The following is an 18,567-nucleotide window of genomic DNA, read 5'->3' on the forward strand; positions in this document are numbered from 1 at the left end:
GGTACTCAACTGCTACAGAGAGCAGAACCACTTGAAGTGCATGAAGAATATTTCATATACAGACAAGGCCACATGTATGGAAACAGCTATTATAAAAGTAAAGTGACGTCGTTCGCTGACATCTGAATATGCATGAATGCAAAAATAGATAAATTATAGTGCACTCTTTTATGGCTAGGTCGATAAGCAATTTTCCATGAATTGCAATACTAAGCATACTTGCATGTTTTTGGAATTGCATTTATCCATATGTCGAAAGGTTCTTTGTTACTAGGTTACAATAACTAAAGTTTAAGGGGATTACTCAACCATTTTCAACCTTTCTTATCAGACTTCTCGGGATTCGTTTCGTCCTATTTTCATGTTTATTGTGGTTTGTGGTTTTTGTTGGAAAATTTTATATTTTCAAAAATTTTAAATTACAAAATCTATTATTAAATAGATTACTGCTCTTTTATATTAAGTATTCCCTTTTCAATTTTGTTTCTTTATTCCTTTTGGTATTATTTTTTTGCCCAGTACTGTCAGTTTAAAGCCCTACTTCAACATATAGAATAAATATTGTCAGTTTAAACTTTAAAACTTTGATTTAATGTATTTAATAATTGGCGAATAGTGTTTCATCTTTTTGTACTGTTTCATTTGGATTTGTGTAACTCCCTGGTCACTATTTTACTGACCAGCTGTGTAAATTTAAAGCACTAGTTCAACACTTGAAAACTTCCCTTTGCGTACATACATATATGACTTATTATTGTTTCCAGTTATACTAAAGCAATCACAAGTAAGCCTAATGATAGATATTCCCGCTAATAGCCAACCTTGATAAAAAATTTAGCAATTCAATGATAAGACAAAATACTCAGGTGGGATTTACAAATTCTTTATTGGAAAAATACAGAAATGATTGTTAACTTCTTAAGATTGCAAAACTAGTAGAGCAATCAGAGCTACCAAACTTAGACTTAGGAAATGTTTAGCCCCACTCGATTTGCCACCGACTTGCAAATCAAATGAATTGCAGGCTCCTTCAGTATCACCCGGTGAACACAATGAACAATTTGTATCATCTAGGCAAGTTTTTTGCTCCTTAACACTCAAGGCACAGCCACGTTGAAGATTCTCACCGACAACTTTGACATAGCAATAGGCATTTGGTGAGGTCGGTAAACCACATTGCGAAACACTCGAACTAGCTGATTCTCCCAAATTGCATGCCGAGGACTAAGAAGAAAGGAAACAATGTTATAACACTTTATGGTTGGTCAATTAATTTGTATATTCACCTCAGAGCCAATACATTGTAGGCATTTGTAGTCACTACGTCCTAGATTATTGCATAAGTTACCCACACATTCAAGACATTGTTGGTCCTTAGACTCACATTTTGTCTGAGCAGCGTGCGACAAGGACGACAGGCAACCTCTTTCACTGACAGCAACTGCAACAAATTGGGATTAGTTACATAGTTGAACTAAACTATTTAATGCCCTTTCCTTGCGGCTTACATTCATCAAACACAGTGACACAAACATCCAATAAATCTGCACAGGTTACAGTCTGATTTTGTTTCGAAATTATTTGACATTGTATGCCCTCACAGCTATAACATACTCTCGGCTGACTGGCATCAGAGAATTGCAATGCCAGTAGGGCTACTAGAATTAAACGCAACATTTTACTTTGGCTAACGAAAACAGACTAAAACCTGGTAAAACCTAGAAACTTATAATTACAATTTCTGAAAAATTATATCAATTCAATTGTCGGCACTTGAGAATATTCCCAACTAAATCTTGGTATTATTTTTCATCACTCGAACAGTTCCTCATACCAGATAACAATTACAATTGTTTCGCTTTGAGTAGTTAAATCTTATCAGAGCTCGAAAATGTGGGCTAACGAAATGTTCACCTGTCTTTGGATGAATCATCAGCTATTATTTTTAATTATCTATTATTTATTAACATTTGTTTTGATTATTAACTTTTAAAGTTCAATTTCTTGTTCTATATTGGTTATATTTCAGCAATTGTAGGTTATCTTCTTTTTTTCGACCTATCAACAATGTATTATGTATTGCTATATAAAATTAATTTATTGATGTATTACTTCACTTTGTTGGAGTCTAAAAATAAGAGAAATTAACTGCTGGTGGTTTTGATTATTTGGGGAATATCCAAATTTGTTTTTCATTTTTTTACGTAAACGTTTTTTTGGCAGATTATTATTGATTTTAATCTTGTTGATTTTGCGTAGATAGTTTTAAGTTACCTTGAATTTATGTAAGTCCCCTTATTGTCATAATAAACTTTATGTGATTCATAGGTATTGATATTCTATATCTGTTATTCTTGTTACAACGACATTTTCTAACGATTTGATCATTTAATGGCATTATAAAAATTAACAACCTTTACAAATTTACTTATTTATAAACTTAACTATTGAAAAGTAGCCTTTTAGTTAACAAAGTTTGAGGGAACTGATTGGCAAGATCTACAGATTTTAAGTCCCTATTTGTTAATTATTTTTCGACTTTTCACATTTGTTTGAATACCGATATAGATGGCTTTCGTCTCTCACACAATGAAGAAACACTGAAAAGTACTTCCATCAAAGTATTTGTTTTTCTTAGGCATAATCAGTCGTAAAACAGTTCTATAAAAAATATTATTACCAAACGTCATCCGTATCAGTTAAAACAAGGTATGCACCTCTAATTGATGTGACGAATTCTTTTAATAATGGTTGCCCGTATCATTTAATGGAGCTATATACTATTTTTGTCAAGATAAATTATCGAATTTATATTGTTTTAAGTAGTCCCATCAAGTTCTGAGAAACTTAGAAATTTGGATAACGTCAAACGTGCCTCAAATAAAAAAAAATAACTTTATTTTTTTAAGAGGTGTTTTTTTTTTTTAGATCTATAATTCTATGGTCTGTTTGGATCAAAGAAGGACTTTCACTGTGTTTATTTTAAAATTTAATAATAGAAAATGTAGTTTGTGTCCGAAAATCAATTAAATAAAGAAAAATTAATAATTAAACAAAGTTGGCTCCACAAATTCCAAAAAGGGTTTAAAATCAACGAACTGGTTTAAGCCAAAAACAACATTTAATAAAAATAGTCTAATTAAATAATTTTAATACTTATATCCTTACGTACTTATATACTTATATCCAACATATTGTTGGAAAAATATATCTTAATACTTTAATTCTCATTTTTACTTGAACTTATGGGTCAGATTCAGTCGTCGTCATTGAATATCTCTTGAAAGTTTAAACAATTGAAAAGTCTTAAATTTCTAGGTAATGCAAATATGTTTGCTTTCGGTGTTTGTACAAATTAAAGCATAACTGTACTTATTTGCATATATTTATAACAAACAGATTTTCTATATACATATATTTAACACAGAAAGGCAACGAGAAGATTATGTTACACAATTGCAAAAAAAAAGGCAAAATGGAAAGAAAGAATGAAGCAACAACGAAAATAATACAATCATAACAAAGAAATATGCAAAGCAGATGAATTGGGGATAAAAAATAATGGTAAAAGAGAAGCTGGCTATGTTTGAAAGGGAAGCAAAAGACTGTGGGGGGAAAAACTGGAAAATTGTGACTTTATTTAACGGCAGGAAAAAGTTTGCTTTCCGTTGAGGGGGATGTGAGTGGTTTGGGTGGACGTTGGATGAACTTTTAAGCCCTGACATGCTTGAAGCAACAGATGTCCTCATTCTGTGTCCTAATCCTAGCGCATTAGCTTGTTGGGTTCACCCAGGATAATTTCCAGCAGGTCTGTCATCTATGTATATGCATATTCCTGGAGATCCTGGTTGCCACAGTTGGATTGTTTCCTGGTTGGCTGACCACAAAATGGAACTCCTCGAGGCCAGCACAGGCAGTAGAATTGTGGCTCCAACAATTAACCACAATCAGTCCACCATTGGATTCTGTATGACAATAGGATAACTGCCTTTTAAAGGATAACCTTTCATTTATTCATTTTCTTTCTTACGCAATATTCAAGTAAAGAATTTATCATAATTAATTATAATTTTAATGTCGCCACGCACGTGCACCACATTAAATCTTTCTGTCATTTGGTCTTATTTATCGGGTGCACCTCGTATATTTCTATCTCAAATATGACAATACAACAAGTTGATAGACAAACCAATTGCCAGAGCTGTCATAATTTGCCATTCAACAACCACAAGCAAATGTTTGCCGTGTTATGGGAAAATCTAGTAGTTTGTAGTTTGGCGTAAATAATTTAATGCTGATTGCATATTTGCCCACGGTTTGTCTCTCTCTCTCTATGTCTCTGTCTCTCTCTGCCACCCATTTACCACTTATCAAAAATGCTGTTTTCTCACAATTGGCTACCAACATTTTGGCAATATTGGCGTATGCGTATATTGATTGATTGATGAAGTTTTGCCTAGTTTTGATGCCGAAATTGTCGAAATCCTTCGTCAGGGGCCTTTCAATTTCCTTCTATTTTTTTTCTTTTTGCGTGACACGTTTTGTGGCCTGCGGTCACACACACACACACACTGGCACACTCCCACACAACCAATGATTTCTCTCTATATACATACATACATACATCTATCCCTGAATGTTTCGCGCTTGTAATTGCGTTTATTGTGCGTTTGAGATTTGTAATTCCACTTTTGCTATGAGTTTCTGTGTGTGGGCCAATCGTTGTGTTGATTGAAAATGGCTTAAGTAATCGACAGTTGATTGCTTGATTTGATAGTTATTGTTGTTGTTCCCATAAGTAGGTATGTATCCATGGTTATACATATGTAGTTATTGAGCTATTGACTGCAGATTATATATGTTCTGTTTTTCATCAAGTATGCCCTTGGGCGTTGATTTTATGACTGCGCCTTCTATTCTTATAGTTTGGCAAAAGTTGATTTACTGTATCTATGCCTATACAGATAATGGAGGTCACTTCAAAAGAAATAGAAGCAATTCGAACAGAAAAGTAAGTTTTGAATTTGCTACAACTTTTGTTTACCGTTTCCTTGAGTTGTACATACTTTTTGGAAGAAACCTTTGAATATTTCGCAAAGAAAAGTTCTTCTTTAGCGGCAATTAATCATTATATCTTAAAAAAAATTAAGGTCTACATATTTTTGTTCTACGAAAAAACTAAAAATGTATAATAATCATTTTTTTCATGTTGACAAAAATGTATGGAAATTTGATAGTTCGATTTCAGATATTGTATGACCTTAATTGTTCGTTCTACAATTTACTAATCTGATTTTGAATTTAATGTATTATCCCAGAGATCTTAAAATATATAGTTTTGACGATTCCATTTAAGAAAAGGAAGCACATTGAACTCCCCAAAAGTGAAAGTCATTGAAACAAATGCACACATCCATTTAACCCAGTGAGGGGAAAAGAATGCTAACGCTTGATCCTAAGTAGTCACACATTATTTTGTTCTTCTTTCTTTATTTGATTTTGCCTCACCAAAGACTTTGTGTGTGTGTGTGTGTTTCTTGGTTTACAATCTAAAACGAGAAATCTCTCGCACACACTCACGAAATTGTTCTTGAACACTTTAAGTAGTTTGTTTATATTTGTTTATGTTAAATATTGAAGTACACAATATGGGAAGCCACTAGGATAGAGATAGTGATGAGCAGCAGGTGGGAACAGGTAAAGGGAAGCATCTCAGCGCCACTTCAGTCCGTTTACCGGCTTTTTTCAGGTCAACTAATGGTTGCATTTTGGTAAAGGTAAACAACAAAACCAACAACAAGAACAAACATACAAACAACGGCTATGTGAAGAACATTTCAGTGTTTTTTCTCTTGTTTTTTTTTTTTGTTGATTTTCTTTATTTTTCCTTGTTGTACCGAACAAGTGGATTTTCTTTTGAGCCATTTTTGCGGTATTTTACGTTTCTTTCGTGGACGTTTTTGCCTTGGTTTTGGCTTGGCTTTTTATTTACGTTTTACTTCACACAGAAAAACTCAGCTCAACTCGTTTTGCCCCCTTCCCCTGGCATCACCAATTTCTTCCATCCTTCCATCCATCCAACCATCCTTCCGTCCGCCCTTTCACTTAAACCGCTCAAAAACAAAGTGGTACTCGTGGTTTCGTCCAGGCGCAAAAGTGTTTGTAGATGTCAGAGCGCCACCACCAAAGGCACCCCACTGAAACCTCCCCTCACCCCCCACAGTTAGCTTATTTTCGTGAGATGGGAACTAAGTGCCACAGTGTGAGAGAGTAGGTCAGGGTTCAGCCCGCAAAGGGAGATGATGAGCTGCCTGCTGACATAGAAATGAAGAAATGTTTCTAGGCCAAATAGACTAAGGTGGCAAGGTAGTAAAAGGAGCTGATAGTTTGTTTCTTTTCTCTAAGGTAACTGAAATCAATTTGGTTGCAGCTGAAAGTGTTTCAAACAAGTTCTCTATTATGTATTAAACTAAACTCTTTGTTACGACTCTAAGAATAGGATATAAAAATGAAAGAATTGACACAATAGGATTGGTATATACAAGTAGTCGATCGCCAAGTCATTTTAAAAGCGAAAGTAGTAAATATTGGAGTCCATTCAATACAAATGTTTCACAAATTGGTGCAAAAAAATATTTCGGAGACACTAAATTTTTGAGAAACACTAAGCAATATTTTTAAAATACTGAATTTGATAATACGGAAAAATAAACGCGAAAATTCTTTATTATAGAAGTTAGTGCTATGATTCGGAAACAAAATTCAAAACTGTTAAGAAAAGAAAGTAATTATTTTGTTTTTTAATCGACCCTTTTTAAATAAACCTCTATACCTCTTGGATCAAGGTGCTTTATAGCATGGTTTGTTTCCAATATAGTTCAAAATTTTTGGTAAGTAAAATTGAAGTAAAATTGTTTTAACTGATTTTTTTTTTAAATTATGAAAAATGCAAATACTTTTATCCTTTAGCCAAAAATTATTGTGTAAGGCCTTTTCTCTTTATAAACAAAAAAGAATTTAAATTTCCAATAACAGATTTGTTAAATTTTGGCTAAAAACTCAGATAAAGCTTTCTAGAAGAAGTCCTTACCAAAATCATACCAAAAATTGTTGTTATATACATATGTATATATTATTTCTATAACTTTCTAATGAAATTTGTCCATAATGCTTATTTTATAGAAGAACATCGTTTTTTCTTACGAATACGACTATACACTTCTCTCTATGGTATAAATAATCACCTGTTGGTAGGAAAAACATAATTATTACCCAAATTATGGTACCCATCGTTAACTTTAGATAAGTAAATACACAGTTAGTTGGCTACCACAAAAATAATCGCACCAAAAAAGCATTTGAATATGCTTTTAGATAAGCAATTCAGTTGGCTACTGGCTTATCAATTCAAATTACCTACCAACATTTTTTGTTTTTTGTTTTTTGGGTTGACCAATAGAGAATGGATACAAATTGTAAATCCGTTAATGAGAAAACGTAAGAAAACATCCAAAATGGTAGCCAGAATGCCTTTTATTTCCTGTTCACTGGCTTGGTGACGTTTTGCATTTTAAATTTGATTAGCGCGGCCAAAATCAAAAGTCCCAAATAACCCAACAAAAAAAAAAAAACACAAATTATCCATTAGATGGGGACATAATCATAATGTTAATGTGTACAGTTGTTTTTTTTTTTTTGGTTTTTGGTCTTTATCAAATTGAGGGCGATAAAACGTTTATCGATTGACATTGCCGGTGGTCTGTGTCCCATTACCTCCTTCTGTTTTCCGTCTGCCTTGTCAAATGCTGTCAACATAATTAACGGAAAATGTCTGCGACTGGCAGGCAGGCAAGGCACGGCAAGGCAGGCAGTCAGTCAGTCAGTCCAGCGGACTGGGAACGCGTCGACAATATGAGCTAGCGGGCTCTGTGTCTCATAGCCATGACAAGAAGTTATGCGATGGCTGATGATTCCCTAGATCCCAGTGCCCTTTCCCCACTCATTCTTAGTTGCTTGTAAGTAATTTCCACGCATAATTACACGAAATATGCAAATGAGAAGGCGTCAACTTGGTTAGCTTCCTCCATTATTTGATATTTATACAATATGAGCTAGAAGGTGATTACGCGCAATTAATGCATCAATGCAATGTTCGTTGAATATTGAATACTAATGATCCCTGCCACACGGTGTGGCCAGTTACCCCTTACACAATATAATTGCGGTCATAAATTGCAAAAAAAGAAGAACTTGAGGGTAAGGAAAATTTCAATGACTTGACGCTTTTGGCCAACATCTCGGCCTCTCAGCCTCTCTCTTTCTCGTGTGTGTCTAGTCAATGTCATTGGCTGCGCTCTGCAGACAATATCCAGACACATTCATTCCTTCATACAGGCGAAAATGCTGGCCCTGTGGCCATATCTCATTGTCATAACGGACAGTGCTGACAGTAAATAATCCATCAATAATTGCACATTCTCCGGGCTCTCTACGAGTTCGAGTTTTTCCAGTTCCAATGTGGAGGCCATGACCATCGTCATTGTCGTCATCATCATCATCTTCCTCAGCTTGGTCGCCAAATGCTTTATGTCAATTGTGTTGACATTAATCATGGCACGATCTGGCGTTTCGCCTCAAAATTGGCCACCCAAGAGAGATTCTCCACTATCCACTAGAGACACTAGAGAGTATGAATCTAAATCTCATCGTTTTTTAGTGACAGAGAGTTGAGAAAGTTGTTTATTGTAGATTGCAGTCACTTGACAGTTATATTCAAGTTGTGGAACTAGTTCAGTTTAAGTATAACTTGTCGCATATAAACTTATTATAATTTGTGTATTAATTGCAATAATTTATTATTTAATTGATGCTATAAAATAGTATAAAATTATATGTTTCTATTAAAACAATTTGTTTAGTAACACATGCAAATATTTGGGATGATAGTTAAAAAAAGGCCAATATCATGAAAGTCAAAATATGGCCATATACATTTATATAATATATGGTTTTGATAAGCAAATACATACTATATAAACATACAAATGAATTACATAGTATACAACCGAATTTAATCAATTTGTAGTGCTTGAGCACCTCAGACAGACGTGACGTCATATCTCATTAGCTTATCAACTCGATTCGTATTATTGACAGACTTTCGGAAATTTTGTAAATTTTTTTGTTCTTAAATAAAAATGTTTACTTCATTAACTTTTAGATCGTTAGCTTTTTAGTCTATGTTTCACTTTAAAAGTATTTCATTTAAAAGTATTCAAAAACCCCTACATATATTAATTATTATAAATTTTTTTTGGATTAACCTGAATTTGAATGTTTTCTAATAATTAACGTTTGCTATCAAGATAATAAATTTTTAAGTTGAAATACCTGTGACTTGATTTATGGGCTCTTAATCAAACACTAACTAATAGTTAGTTTAATCTCTTCAAATGTAATGTGAAACTTTTCTTACAGAACTGACAGTTAAGGTTTCAACCACCTAACTGTATAGGATAATCTGAAATAACTTAATCTTTATTATAATACACTGCGTTTCAACAGATTAGGACACCCTGTTACATCGAATTGCAAAGTGTCTGTAAGAAACTATTTTAATAACTGTAAAAGTATATTAAACTAACATAATTTCTTAGCCAAATATTAACTACTTAGTCATTTTTATTTATTTAAATTTTAATAATAAAATTAATAATAATTTGGTGTATTCATAAATTGAAGAGATTAAAATAAGACAAAGAGATGTAAATAAAACATTCTGTGATAAAGTTATAATCTCATTTTGGTAAAATTTTAAACATTTGGAAAAAAAGTGTTCCCATTGATTGTCGCGCATTGTATTTCACATAGAGATATCACAGGGAAAATTTAAATTAGAAATTTAACAAAATTACGCTATTCTCTCGCTATTCACAAAATTTTATAAAATTAAAATAAAAATATGTTTAATAAAAATTTAGAAAAAAATTTGGTTGTGCGTCGGCCGGGAATCGAACCCGGATCAACTGCTTGGAAGGCAACTATGCTGACCATTACACCACCGACGCCCCTTGATTAACACTAGAATTTCTACTAAATATAAATGTGGGTTAAAACTATATACATATATAATGAAAAACCCATAAATCATAAATGTGCCTTATCGAAACAATTAACTTCTATTAAAAATTTGCTGTTGATCAAATGTTTCGGTTTGTGTGTTTTTTTATTGGTGTGACGGAGGTTACGTTAATCGAATTTATGTATTTACCGCTTGTTGCACATTTTGCACTTTAATTTTTCTTTTTGTTGTAGAGACCTACAGAAAATGCAAGAAATAAATGAGATTTATGTTGATTGCTTATTTGCTTTGAGTGTAAATAATTTGTTTTGTAGGTGTTGCTATCTGTTTGCCTGTCTGTCTGTGTGTGTATGTGTGTGTGTGTGGGGGGTGCCCAGGTGTCAAAGGTCAACTGGTTTTTTATGCTTCGCATTTGCCTGAGGATAAAGTTGCTCAAATGCCACAACAGCAGCAGCAGCAGCAGTCGAGTCGTTTGTTGTCGTTGAGTATGAGGCAAGTAAGTCTTGCCATAACCATTTTGACAAACTTATTAAAAAAGTTTTGTCAGTTGGGTAAATATCATTATCATCAGCAGCAGAGCTCATTCGTACTTACATATGCATGTACTCCCACTAACTTGTCATTTACAGACATATTCTGCATATTTGGTTGAAAGAACAACTTTTACTAGTCCTCCTCTACTACTTTTTTAATTATACCCAATGCAAGTTAGTGCGAGATTCGCATTACATACTATTTCTATGTTTGAATGTGTTTGTGTAATATTTTAATCAACATTTTTAATTAAACAAACAATTTTTTCATAAAAAATTTATATAAAATTTTTCTATTTTATAATTAACAGCATGAACAAATTTGTTGTTTGCCTTGTTTAATATTTACACAAAGAGTTTGTTTGTTCTGGGTATGAGCATATCGGTGTTTGGGGTAAGATTATATTGCATACTTTTGGGGTGAGTTTAAATATATTTATTTTGCGTTGGCAGCTCTATAACTAACTGGGAAGCTTACTAATTCAAAATTAGTAGTTTAAAGTGACTAAAAATATATTCGATTTATAAAACAAAAGTATTTTAAAGCAATTCTTACTTTTGGGATCTTAAATAGACTATAAACAATGCCAAATTAAGATATTCCTTGACAAAATGCCTGGCGTAAGATTTTAGATAAATCGGTAAAGCTTAAATATTTTATTTAACATATAATTAAGTAGCGTATTTTTCATTTTTCTCATAAAAATGTTAAAAAACTGAAGCCAATAATAGAATTGGGTTAACTTAAAAAGAAACTCTTCATCGAATATAAGAATATAGAATATCAATCCATATATCCCTGAATATATCTATCAGTATGTCTTTCAATATATCTAACAATATATTTTTTAATACTATACCTATTTACATATATAAAAATACTCTAATTAAATTAGATATATAAAATTGTTTAGTCTAATATAATATAATTAATCAAAAAGTTTCTTTACAAGTTAAGCTAAAAATATTAAATATTTATTTTCGTATTTTCTATGCAGTTAAAGAACGTCATTTGAAAAAAGTCATTTAAGTAAACAATCTGAGATTTTGAATTAAAAAGAATATAATATTTAAATGCCATTTTCCTTCTATAGAATCAGACCACGTGATTTGACAAAAGCTTGTTAATCTTAAAACAATGTAAATTGATAGCTTCCTTAGATATTAACAAAAAACCGTTTGGCAATTCCAAAATCAGCATAAATTAATTGGAAAGACGAGACGAAAAACCGTATTAAGCGTAAAACTTAAGTGTAGGTATTTCATTTCCTTAGGGTATCAAATAGTCTTTGAATTATTTACCATCTTTTTGCTGTAAAAGAAAATTTATTTATTTGCGCGTAAGCTAAACTTTTAATATATAGAAGGCCAGGGGGTCTTTTGGGTAGTAAATTATATAAGTATAAAAATAATAAAACGAACTCCAACAGTTGGCTGTTGTTTCATACCGGCCAGTGGTCCACACTCTACTCCAGACCAGTTCAGTCCACCAGAGTCCGTGCGTGCGGAAATTAAAGGCATCAAGAGGCATCCACTCATAATTGGCTTGTTGCCGGTGTGTGTGTGTGTGTGTTTGTGTTGGCTAATAGAATTAGAATGTGTGCACCACATGAGCAATTTTCTAGCAAATTTGTCGTTGCTGCAGCTGCACAAGAGTCCGACCACCGACTTCTCTCCCCCTCACCGCCTTCATATATGTATGTATGTAGGTATATTGTAGTAGAGTGGTTACTCCTTTTCGGACCTCTCTTGGACCACAGCCGCCTAATTAATTGGCGGAGGAGAAAAAAGGAAAATAAGAAAAACAGCAAAACGGCTTCGCTATGTGCAAACCATGTTAACTCCAAGCATGAGGATGCCGCCATCGTCATAGCCATCATCATGCCACCGACCGCCACAACCGTTGGAGTCCTCCAATGTCACCAAAAGGTTGATTGGGATCAAGGTGAGAACGAAGTTGTTTCGGTTGTCGTTGTTGTTGTTCATTGCCTGCCCGTCAATGCGGAGCCATGAATTGTTTAGTTTTATGGTATGTTGTGGTTGTTACTTGGCTACGAAGATGTTATTTTGTGTTGTTTGGTTTTTTGTTTTTTTTTTGGCGGGGGGAAGTATGAGAAGCACATGTGTGTTGGGTGCTGTTTGTCTAGGGTCTAGGGCGCCGAGCAATGAGATGAAATGCCTAAAACAATTTACACTCAAGAAAAAAAAAACAAACCACAAACATTTGTGGCCTTTTTTGGTCATAGTAAAATAGCTTTGAAGTACTTCTTCGTATGCCCAGTGACCTCGTTACTTGTAGTCCCAACTTTCACATTAAATAGTTGCTGAGTATATCAGTTCTATTTTATAAGATTACTTTTATGGGACATTATGTTATTGTTATTAAATTTAATCAATTTAATCTACAATGTCTTTAGAAGGAAGACACTAGTTTGTTATTTAAGTTGAATTAAGTCAGTTTACTTTCTATTTTCATTTTAGTTCTTGCTTTTAAATTATTTTTATTGTTCTTGAAGATTGTATTATAAAATTGCTCACGACGGATGTTTCTAATAGGCATTAAAACTTCTTCATCAGAGTAAGAAGTCGAGTCGATATAGCCATATCCGTATGTGCTTGTTTAATACTGTCATAGAACTTGTTATTTAAAATCACCTTTGAATTGTAAAACATATTATTTTATTAAAAAAAACATTCATCGAAAATAGTACGAAATATGTACATCAGTAGAAATGTAGCAAAATATCTTTAAATTAGTAGATATTTCTCACTATTTTCTGTATTCAGAAAAATCACATGTAATAAAATACTATTTGGAATACGAAACATATTTAAAGAAATTAATTGAAGAAATTAAAGAAACTATTCTAAAGTGGCTTTCACTGGCAGGATAAATGAGCTTTAAACCTAGTAAACATATTTTGGTTTTAATTTTTTTTCCATCTATGAGATAGTCAAAGTTTTTTTTAGACGAATGAATTCTTCATCTGATTGAGTTGTATTTAAATTTTCTTAATCGCAATCCACTAACATTTGACACTTAAAACATTGAGAGGTACATTATATATGTATATATAGATAAAGAGATGGCTCAGATAGATGGATGGACAGATAGATGAAAAGATAAATGGATTAGTAGATATGAATTCGGAAACACGGAAACTAAAGGTCATATGCAGCTTTTTATACCATACACCCATAGGGTGAAATGGTATATTAAAGTCGCCAAAATGTATGTAACAGGTAGAAGGAAGCATCTCCGACCCCACAAAGTATATATATTCTTGATCAGGATCAACAACCGAGTCGATCTAGCCATGTCCGTCTGTCCGTATGAACACCTAGATCTCGGAGACTGTAAGAGCTAGAGCCACCAAATTTGGTATGTAGACTCGTGTAGTATGTAGAGTGATCAAGTTTATTTCAAACTTTTGCCACGCCCCTTTCCGCCCCCGCAATTTAAAAAAAGCGTTTATCTCAAAAACTATTCCAGCTAGAGACACCATATTTGGTATGTATATTCGCTTAGTAACATTTTGTATGTATAAAAATTTTGCCACGCCCTTTTCCGCCCCTGTAATTTGAAAATCTTGATTATCTCCCGTTTTTTTTTACCTTATGCAATCAAATTTGGCACACTTAAATTTAATACTAATATCTAGCAAAATACCAAATTTGATCAAAATCGGACAAAAAACAGTCGAGTTATGCATATGAACGTTTTTCCATAAGGCCAGAGTTGGCCGTTGGCTGGTGGGGGCGCTAGGGTGCTCGTATGATTGAGTAAGCGAGATGCTAAGATATGCTTGTAAATAGCATGTGAAATTGCATTTGTTTAATAAAGTTGAAATATTTGCTTTACTGGTGTATGGTATACCTAAGTCGGCGAGACGCCTTACTTACTTCATTTATGACAGTTTTCTTAAAATATTTAAAGAACTATATCTTCTTGTTGTTGGATATTTATGTAAATTTTGTCAAACGACAATGATAGATGAAAAACGTTTATAATGAAAATGAATACAATTTTGAAGAACTTTTTAGAAAAGAAGTTTTATATTAACAGTCTTTGGTTAGGCAATAAGATAAGTTTATGATACATTAAGTAGTTTAGACTTAAGTTCAGGAGTCTGGTAACAATTTCCTTTTCGTTGATGCCTTTTGCTTAAGCGGCGGCTGATTAGGAAGATCTAGGCTTCTCTAGAGATGTCGATGGGGTTGATTGGTGCTCAAAATATTTATTTCCAGATTGAAAAATGGTAATAAAAAATTGATGTTCAAAAAATAAAAGACAATGAAAAATACTACCGTCTGAAACAAGTCCAAGTTAGAGCCTTATGAAATCTAGCATTTTTTTCTGTGTTGTGTCAGTCATCTGATTGCCATATTTCGATGACGCAAAAGCAAACATCCTATATAAGAAGCTCAAAATTGTTTGTATAATCAACAAAAATATAGACAAACAGCTGAAGTAAACTCAAGAGTTAAGTAATCACATTGAGATTTGCACATTACATAAGACTTGACCAACTAACAGCACCTGAAGATGACCCTATCTAGCAACGAATGCATTTATCTTTAATCAAGTTGAGGTAATTTTTGAAGCCATACTAATTCGCCATTCGAACAACTAATAATAACGGTTAAACGAGCATATTAAATTGCATATAACAACAAAATGCAATTAAGCTAAACTGAAAGAAGCAACATTTACGACAATTAAACGAAGCTGTGAAATTTTCCACCCCAAAAAAAAGAAAGAAGAAACACAAAAAAAATTGCAAGAGGAAAAAAGTGTGGAAAAAATGTTGGAAAATCTTTTGAGCGCATGACAACGGAAATTAAATTGCATGAAATTGGAAAATTATTAACACGCACACACACACATTTGCATAGAGTTTGTAGTGTCGTCGGTGGCTAGGCAGAGGTAGCTAGCCACAGTCTGGATATGCAATTTGGTTAGCCATTTAAGCCAAATTAAGGCCCCGTTGGAAGCGCAAACCTGGTGCGTGTTTTGTTTGGCCTCTTTGGCTTGGTCGGTCGAATGGTCGGATGGTCGAATGGTTAGCTGGTCGGTCACATGCAATCAAGGCTGCAATTTTCTTAACCAGTTTCCTTTCGGGCCCATTAACCAGTTGACAATTCCAAACGATGCTTACATACGTGTTATGCGAGTGTGTGTGCGTGTGCGTAACTCGCCCGTCTAGGCCGACCGGAGCAATCTTTCTAATGATGACACGAACTAAGCCTGAGCCAGAGCCACAGCCATAGAGCCAAACCAAAGACGAGACGAGACGAAAGATGAGAGCCAACTTCAAGTCTAAGTTTAGCTTTTGGCCATCAGTTGGCAGCAGTTTGCTTTTGCCTTAATCGTCTACGTAATTGATATGCGTATATACATAAATTGGCAGGTAACGGGTGTAAAGGGAAAGGAATTTGAAGAGAGAGACAGAGAGAGAAAAAAAATTGAGTCGCTTTTTTAATTAAAGTCTGGCAGCAGCCAGATAGTTGTTCCATTTCTCGCTAGAGCCTGGCAATTTAACAAAGACATTAATACACCGGGCCAGCTACTGGAGAAGATTGAAATAGATGACAGGAATGAATGGTAGGAATTGGAATGGGGTGTGTCTGTGTGGTCGTGAGAGCTTAAAGATGTCGAAGAAGGAGGATCAGACAGATGATTGAGCCTGATTACATCAATATAGTTATAGATGAAATTAACGATAACGACAACTATGTCGATATGTTAATCAACTATTGATTTATGCTAATCTTTTGTGAGAGCCCAAACGAATGGGCTTAAAATTACAATTACAAATTATGCATGAAAGAAAACAAAACACACATACACACAACCAAAAAACCAGTCACTCTGGACAAAGACAAATATTGAAACACAATCAGTCAGGTGTAAGGATGCTGCACTATATAAACAGAACATCGAAACATTGCCACAGTGAGCAATAAAAGCAAAAGTAACAGAAATAACAACCGAGACTATATTACATAACAGTAGCTCGATTTAAATATGCGTAACAACATGAAAATATGTAAAGGAAATCAAGGAAACGACCCATAGATACCGTGAGGCAGTTCATTCATCCATCGATTCACTCAACAACAGAATTTGCTCCTCAAAAATAGTTTCCAAATACGTTTTCTTGAATATAATTTTTGTAACGTGTTTCTTTTCGTAGATTTTCTTCACATTCTTGATAGGTAGTTCATCTGCGTTGAGTACTTGAATTTGCTCCTTTGTAGCTTTTCTTATTGCACGACGAAGGCGATTGTAATTAGCCTGGGCAAAACGAGATGGCATTCGTCCATGGGAATTTTCTCTGTCAATCGGATGTTTGGCATCCTGGGGTGGTCTGATAATAGGTAGAATTCCATCTGGGTTTTCAGCTATATTGACTGTCATCTTGACAAAATCTCTTGTAATACCTTCCATGTCGAGCAAGTTGGATTTTACTTCGTTTTGTGCATATTTTTTGTTGTTCGCTGAGAATAATTATTCAATAATTATTACTCACTACAAAATGGAATATACCTACTTAAATCTCCTATCGGAACCGCTCAAATTATAGAGATGTTTAAAACTTGACTAACTTGATTCTATATAACAGTAAAATTACAAACAGCCGGTTGAATTGGAAATGGATCCAGATAATCCGAAAAATAAAGAAAATTATGAATTTAATAAAAATTCAGTATTATCGATTAACAGTCTAAAATATTATTAAAGTGGAACCAATCTTTTAAATAAAAGTTTCCTATTATTTTACCTAAAAGAAATAACAACATAAGATTCTTGATAATATTTTTTTCGCTGAATAAACTTTGATCCTTTTTAGCAGAGGGACAATTGTTTCGATTATATAATTTTAGTCAATCATTTTGTTTCTTTAATATGCCCTTATAAAATTTGGCCTGCAGGGTACAGGCACATAAAAAAAGGGGACCACCAAGCAAACAAATAAACAAAACGTGGCTCGAAACTGAAATTGGTCAAAGTTGGTCATTTTGTGAATGCCACATGCCTAGAAACCCAAACAAAATGTTTCATTTTGCTTTTAACCAAATATTGGTTTAAAATTGAGCTTAAGTTTTCAATAATATGAAATGAAAGTTGTATCTTAATGGAATAGTTTTTCTTTTCTCACTATTACCAATGCGTGAATTACAAATTTATCTTGTAATTTTGGCAATCTTGTAATTTACTTAATAATGCTTGAATGTGATTACAAATGCAGTCTAGCAGCTTGGTTTAACTTTAGTATTTATATAAGTCTGTGTTTGTAGTATGTGCTCATAAGTCTAAACACTTTGACCAGAAATAAACTAAATATCCGTGACTTGACCTCGTCTTACACATAAATTCAACAGGCAAATCAATTATGCTGAAAGGCTGTAAAAATAAATTTCAAGTTGTTTCTGTAAGTCGACAGGAAGTTACTCTTCGATCAGTAATCGACTTTGCTTACTTTACTTCATAAATAAAACTTCAGATTTTTGATAATAAAAAAAAAAACAGAGATATGTATATTCCTTTTGGATATGATTCAAGATCATGTAAGTCATACTTTCGCACATCTTCTCCTCAATGAAAGCTAAAGGGTACAAAATGGTTTTTCTTATTTTTGCACTTTAGACACAATGTCTGCAGACATGTGTGGGAAGTTTATTATAACCTCAAGGTCAGTGGATAAAAATCTTGTTAAATATTTCATGCACGTTTTATGCATTAATTGATATTTGCAGTAATACACATAAGTCAAGTCATGGACAGCAACGAAATGAATAGCAAATGAGAGGCACAGCAGGATATTGAGATTGAGAACTAACAACAACGCACAGAAGAAGGGAAGAACCCGAAGGAAGAAATGTCCAAGAGTGGACATACAGTCAATGTAAAAAGTATGCATCACCTTGAAACATTTGTAAATGTGCAAA

The 18,567-nt window shown here is 33.5% G+C and overlaps 1 protein-coding gene and 1 non-coding gene across 2 annotated transcripts; both read right to left on the bottom strand.

The window, feature by feature from the left end:
- Positions 1-862: 862 nt before the first annotated feature.
- Positions 863-1,704, bottom strand: LOC6640957. Its single transcript, XM_002063889.4, has 3 exons — positions 1,509-1,704; positions 1,287-1,441; positions 863-1,224 (listed from the first exon to the last, which is right to left on the bottom strand). Exons 1-3 carry the CDS (start codon positions 1,675-1,677, stop codon positions 919-921), a joined length of 630 nt encoding a protein of 209 aa, XP_002063925.1. The 5' UTR covers positions 1,678-1,704; the 3' UTR covers positions 863-918.
- Positions 1,705-9,995: 8,291 nt separating this feature from the next.
- Positions 9,996-10,067, bottom strand: Trnag-ucc. The gene has a single exon. It is a non-coding gene; the product is annotated as a tRNA-Gly (tRNA).
- Between the last annotated feature and the right edge of the window lie 8,500 nt (positions 10,068-18,567).

This window comes from Drosophila willistoni, assembly GCF_018902025.1.
Source record: "Drosophila willistoni isolate 14030-0811.24 chromosome 2L unlocalized genomic scaffold, UCI_dwil_1.1 Seg168, whole genome shotgun sequence".
Taxonomy (NCBI): domain Eukaryota; kingdom Metazoa; phylum Arthropoda; class Insecta; order Diptera; family Drosophilidae; genus Drosophila; species Drosophila willistoni.

Bases quoted from the DNA above. Each gene is read 5' to 3' on its own strand.
- LOC6640957 (XM_002063889.4), bottom strand. From the start codon at position 1,677: ATGTTGCGTTTAATTCTAGTAGCCCTACTGGCATTGCAATTCTCTGAT. The intron at 1,442-1,508 runs GTAAGCCGCAAG...AATTTGTTGCAG, and splicing joins TGTCACTGTGTTTGATGAAT to TTGCTGTCAGTGAAAGAGGT. The intron at 1,225-1,286 runs GTGAATATACAA...CTTTCTTCTTAG, and splicing joins TACAATGTATTGGCTCTGAG to TCCTCGGCATGCAATTTGGG.